The sequence below is a fragment of the Helianthus annuus genome, chromosome 11 (assembly GCF_002127325.2).
Source record: "Helianthus annuus cultivar XRQ/B chromosome 11, HanXRQr2.0-SUNRISE, whole genome shotgun sequence".
Classification (NCBI taxonomy): Eukaryota; Viridiplantae; Streptophyta; class Magnoliopsida; order Asterales; family Asteraceae; genus Helianthus; species Helianthus annuus.
In genome coordinates this window covers 30,947,945-30,954,422 of record NC_035443.2, presented here as the reverse complement: position 1 = coordinate 30,954,422, position 6,478 = coordinate 30,947,945, and the positions used below count along the sequence as shown (strand labels likewise).

At 41.3% G+C, this 6,478-nt stretch overlaps 1 protein-coding gene across 1 annotated transcript; it reads right to left on the bottom strand.

Moving 5' to 3' along the window:
• Positions 1-275: 275 nt before the first annotated feature.
• Positions 276-1,034, bottom strand: LOC110888037. Its single transcript, XM_022135582.1, has one exon. It carries the CDS (start codon positions 1,032-1,034, stop codon positions 276-278), a length of 759 nt encoding a protein of 252 aa, XP_021991274.1.
• Positions 1,035-6,478: the final 5,444 nt, after the last annotated feature.

Sequence of the window (6,478 nt, the reverse complement as noted above, 5' to 3'; positions counted from 1 at the left end):
TAGTGCACACGCATGTACATGTTCAAAAAAATCACACAAACAAATATATATGCCATCCTCCTCTTACTCATGTGGGTTGCATCCATCGACTAAATCTGCCATGAAACACTCATCAACACCAATAGCATCAGAATTGTTAGTAAAAATGGCCGACCCAAAATAACATTTTGTTGTTGTTTTGGGTCCGCGGATGAGTAGTCCAAGACTAAAAAGTCAACCGGGTAATAGAACTCATCAATTTTCACAATCACGTTTTGAACCATCCCTCGGGGTAGCTAATGAGACAAATCGGCTAAAACGACCGTTGTCTCTACTCTTGCTAACGGACCAAAATCGTATTGGTCATATAAGCCCCCCGGTAAAATGCTCACCCCGGCTCCAAGATCAAGTAACGCCTTTGCCATTTGAAAATTACCAACTTGTATATTTATCAATGGCGTACCCAGATCCTTGAGCTTAGGGGGAAGCTCCCCGTTCAAAACCGCACTTACTTGCCCGGTCAAGTCTACCCGCTTAGGCCTTTTTTTCTTTTGTTGCCTTTTTTGTGTACATAATTCCTTTAGAAATTTAGCATAAGCGGGTACTTGTTTTATTACATCAAGTAGTGGAAGATTGATTTTTACTTGTTTAAACATATCCCACAATTCTTCTTTTTGGGGACCTCTTGATGCAATAAAGTTTTTCTTACCCGGGTCAAGTAAAGCCGATGGAAACGGGACTTGACTCGGTCCACCTTTATCATTTTCACTCTTTTCATTTTCACCCAACCCCGGTTTTTTAACATTTGAATTTTTAGGAACAACCGGTGAAACTTCATCATCACTCTCATTACCCGTAACATCCTCAACTACCCCCTCAACCAAACCTGGTGATAAATTTGCTTTAAATTCTTTGCCACTACTCAATACACTAACATGACTAATATTAACATTATTATCTCTTGACAAACCATGAGACGGATTTACCTTGGTGTCACTAGGAAGTTGGCCTTTACCTTTCTTCAACTCCGCCACATCGGTAGCCAATTGACCCATTTGGGTTGTTAGTGATTGGATGCTCTTGTCACGAACCTCATCCTTTTGCATTCGGACTTCATCGAGTTGATTCCGCTTTTGCATATCTTGTTGCATAGCCCGAAGCATATCCATGACTTCATTCCCGCTTGATGAACTTTGACCCGAACCACCTTGACCCGTTTGTTGAAATTGCCCTTGATAACCATAATTATTTCCACCCCGATAGTTGCCTTGATTGTATTGTTGACGAGGTGCAAAGTTACCTTGAGCTCCTTGAAAGTTTGGGTTAGCTTGGTTCGCCGGATTCCCATAACGGAAATTAGGATGATTTCGTAACCCGGGGTGGTATGTGTTGGAGTTCATGTTGAAATTTCGACCACCCCCTCCTTGAATCGCAATAACTTCCTCTACTTGCTCATCAACTACCCCCACTACACAAACTTCCGCCGTGTGACCTATTTCATTACAGTTAGTGCACACGTTGTACACTTGGTTCGTAGTTTAAACATTGCCACTCTCTACTCCATGCACTTGTGGCCTTTGTGTCACATGCCTTGCCCGCCTTGAAGATTGAGCTTTCCTCTTCGAATTCACCGCCATTTGTTCTAAAAATGCCCAATTAACATGTTCATAATTCGTACCGAATGTACCATTAGTGATCAACATTAGATCCCGTGCATCCTCCGAACTCAACCCTTCATGAAACGCATTCAACAATTCCCAAAGTTGGATCCCGTGATGAGGGCAAATCCGTAACATCATATTAAACCTTTCGAAGGCTTCATGAAACATCTCCCCCGATTGTTGTTGGAAACTTCACAAACCTCTTCTAGCATCATTGGTCTTTTGAGAAGTGTAATATTCATCCAAGAATATTTGCTGCATGTCGGCCCATGTAAAAATGGACGCGGAGGGCAAAGTGTGAAACCATCTCTTTGCTTTATCTTCTAGGGAAAATTGGAAAAGGACCAACTTGACATCATCCGCAGAAAACCCTTGACCTCCAATAGTGTTGCAAATGGAGTCGTATGTTTCCAAATGAAAGTAGGGTTCTTCCGTTGCTAACCCCTTGAACTTTGGTAAACTTTGGAGGGCGGTTGTTCTAACTTCAAAAGTTCTTCCATCCGCACGATGAGGAATCACTACCGGCGAAAGATTGTTAGTGATAATGGGCCGGAAGTGAGCTTCAACTCCCCGTACTACTTCCCGTTGATGTCTTTGAGGGGCACCTAATGGTGCTCTTGGTTGACCCATTTGCCTTTGCATAGGCCCTTGAGGAGCAAACGGTGGTTGATATTGATGTTGATGCATTGGTTGTTGTTGAATCGGCCTTTGAAATTGAGGTTGCATGTTTTGAGGCCGCACTTGATGTAACGGTGTAGGGCGTCGCAATTGTGGCCCTTGCGGTCTAATGTGTTGCACTCCCACCGGTAGTCTACCCATATTTTGAAATTGTTGAATTGGTTGATTTTGTTGACCCGCTTCCCCTTGTAGTCCCAAATATCCTCCATCACCCCCATAGTAAAAAATTTCCTCTTCATACCCTCTAAAATCCTCTTCATACCCATCGTCGTATCCATCCCCTTGAATTCCCGAAGATTGCCCAAAGGGAAGAGTTGAATATTGAAAACCCGATTGGTTTTGTGGTCTAAAGGATGAAGTAGCATGCACAATAGTTGAATTTGGTACGATTGTGAAGTTAGAGGATGATTGTCCCGTAGTTGGAGGAAAGAAGTGTGACAATGGTGGAATTGTAACGGAAGGGCTAAAGGTAAGATTGGGTTCAACTTGAGTAGTGATCGGTTGCGTGGTGTTGGTTGGTGTAACTTCAAATGGTGGAGTAGGTTCGATGGTGGTATTAGGTATAGTGGTGTTTGGTGATGGTTGTGTGGCAGTAGGTATGAAAGTTGAGGTCGTTTGACCCGTTGTGGGTGGTACTTGAGATTCTTGCATGATGTTTCTTGGTGTAATAAGTGAGGTAGGTGAACCAGCAATTCTGTTTTCTCGTAACAAAACTCTGTTTTGCCTTAGCGTTCTCTCGATTTCCGGATCAAACGATAGTGGTGACGACTTGTGAGAGCCTCTAGTATGCATACACCTGAAAGTACCTGCACACTAAACACAACCAGCGTAAACCCGAAAATAACAAAAACAAAACTACTAAATTAACACACGTTGCGCACTACTCCCCGGAAACGGCACCAAAATTTGACGTGCGGTCGCGGTACACGCAAATTTAATCCAAATTACTACTAGTAGATAGTGGTAAATGGGTATCGAACTCAGGGAGTATGTGGAAAATGTGTTTATGTTATAGCTTTGTGATTCACTACAATTAACCTAAAATGCAGAAATTAAAATTCAAGAGTTGATTGTTTTGGTTTTAAGAACTAATATTAACTAATTAAATTGCAAATCAAAGATTAGTTTTGTAAACAGATTAGGAACAAGCGATCATCCTAGATTTCAGGTTTTAATCCACACTAATGTTTATGCTTAACTAGAAAGAACCACATACACATGGCTCATGTTTGATTACCTGTTTGTGATGAAAGGGAACTAAGTACTCGAATTATAAAATGCGAGGTTGTTACCCGATGATCAATTGACAATTATCCAACCCTAATCCCTCCCATGATATCTCGATTGCCAACGGCACCAAGAACGTATGGTTTAGATTATCATCAAACAAAAATCAACACTTTACAAACAAACATTCAAACACCATAATAACTTAAACAAACATTCAAAGTTATTATTCTAGAAATTCAAGCACAAACATAGTGTTTCAAAAGCAAACCTTACATCTAGGATGATCCCCAAAAGTTTAGCCACGCATGACTTGGTACATCATCATCACACAACGATTAATGTTCATACGAATCGAAAACACAAACCAATTGTTTAGAAATGTTTGGAACCAAGAAAGCTAGCCAAAATCGCACCCAATATGCAGAGAAAACGTCCAATGATGAGATAAGATGAAAAGGCACCACCAAAACTGTTTTAATGAGGCAGTTACAAGTTTTCCGTCACCTCCACCGTAATTTACGGTCTCCACCGTAAATTACGGTGGTCTGCAAAGTGTTACGGTGAGATCTAACTGTGTTACGGTGGGATCTGGGCAACTTCAGGGTCTACCATAATTTACGGTACCCACCGTAAATTACGGTGGAGCCCTGATCTTCTTGTTTCTTTCCTTCTTTCCTTCCATGCATGCCCCGTTCCACTCTGTTCCATCCTAAGCAGCGTTTTATCCACTTTTGGCTCCCAAAACATACCTGAAACATATGCAACTGTAGTTATCTAATTCAAGATAATTACGTGATTAAGTGAAGGATAAATTCATCTTTTAACATCATTCAGGGCTGTCCTATGGAGCACCCGTCAATTGGTTGTTAGAAACAATGCTCGCCTGGTTGTTCAAGGTTTTAGCCAGCAGGAGGGTATTGACTTCACTGAGGTTTATGCTCCTATTTCTCGGCTAGAGGCGATAAGAATATTCCTCGCTTTTGCATCATGGAAAGGTTTTAAGGTGTATCAGCTGGATGTCAAATCAATGTTTCTATACGGAAAGGTTAAAGAAGAGGTGTACGTTGGTCAGCCACCGGACTTTACCGATCCTATCCACAAGGATAAGGTCGACCTTCTAGAAAAATCCTTATACGGGTTGCACCATGCCCCGAGAGCCTGGTATGAGACACTCTCTCAGCACCTGTTGTCGAACGGCTTTACATGCGGGAAGGTAGATGCAACTCTTTTTACTCGAGAAGCTGATGGTCATCTGCTGATTGTACAAATCTACATGGATCATATTATATTTGGTTCGACAAATGACGCACTCTGCAAAAGATTTCAAGAAGGTCATGAAGCAAAAAAATTGAGATGAGAGAGAGATGAAGTTCTTCCTAGGCCTGCAAGTTGATCAACTGCCAGGAGGGATATTCATTCATCAAACCAAGTATGTTCACGATGTGCTGGAGAAATTCAACATGACGGTAACCTCTGCAATGTCTACTCCATTGGCGCTCAACCATGACATTCATCCGGATCCCACGGGGGATAAGGTCGATGAAACCTTGTACCGGTCAATGATTGGCTCGCTCATGTACCTCACGGCGTCCAGACTAGATATAATGTATCCAACATGCCTTGCGGCACACTACCAATCGAGTCCAAGAGCTTCTCATCTGATCATCGTCAAGCGAATCTTGCGTTACTTGAAAGGAACTCCAAGCTTAGGCTTGTGGTATCCTAAAGACGGTGATTTCAATCTTGAGGGCTATTCTGATTCAGATTATGGTTGCTGGAAGCTTAATGCAAAGTCTACAACAGCCGGTTGCCAGTTCTTCGGAACACATCTGGTAACTTGGCAGTGTAAGAAACAGACCACGGTCGCTCTCTCTACATGCGAAGTTGAGTACGTCTCAGCTAGCAGTTGTTGTTCATAGATCTTGTGGATTCAACAACAGATGAGAGACTATGGTCTGCAGTTTCTTAACTTGCCTATCTTTGTAGATAATGAGGCTGCAATTAACATCACAAAAAACCCTGTTCATCACGCTAAGACTAAACACATAGAAATTCGACATCGCTTCATTCATGACTGTTACTAAAAGAAGTTGATTAGAATTGAAAAAATCCACACCGACGAACAGAAATCTGACTTTTACACAAAACCGTTTGATAACTCAAGGTTTAAATATCTTTTGAAACTTAACGGTATGCGGCTTTTGTCATCAAGGTGAGAAATAGTCGACAGCGATGGTGATTCCAAAGCAGAGGACGTTGAGAAGCGATCTGCATTGGTTTGTCAACCTTTCTTTAAATGTTTTGGATTTTAGGGGGAGCAAATTGTAGTAAAAATACAAAAACATTTAATAATAAAAAAATGTAAAAAACATAGAAAAATACAAAAAGAGTTAGTGTAATAAGAGGAAATGATAGTACATCAGCTAGACGGTCACAGTACACTAAAGAATTGGAAAGCTTGAAAGTGATAAACGGTCTCACTGATGATATGCCAGTAGTTTTTTACACATTCAGTAGATTGATCTCGAGATATAAACATAAAATCAATATCTTGCTTATCTAGCGGAGAACATCTCTCGGATATATGGATAACCTCCGAAATCTCGTTTGAGAGGTTGCCTAATTCTGGGATACTAGGCCTTTATACTGTTTGATATCTGGGGTATTATACCTGGTCTTCTGATTTTGCGTCAGCAATGGCCTAGACCTTGTATAATACTTTGCGTGCTTAAAGCTTTCCCTCTGCATACAATTTGAGAAAATATTGAAAGATATAAATCAAGTGCGGTTGTAAAGAAGATCCCTAAGTGGGACACACCTTTAATTCGAGCCTTCATCTCTCTAACTGAACGGAAGTTCTAACATGAGCTCTCAAGGCCTCGCACTACCCAGAGAACAGATATCAATATAGTATATTCACCTGTAAGACT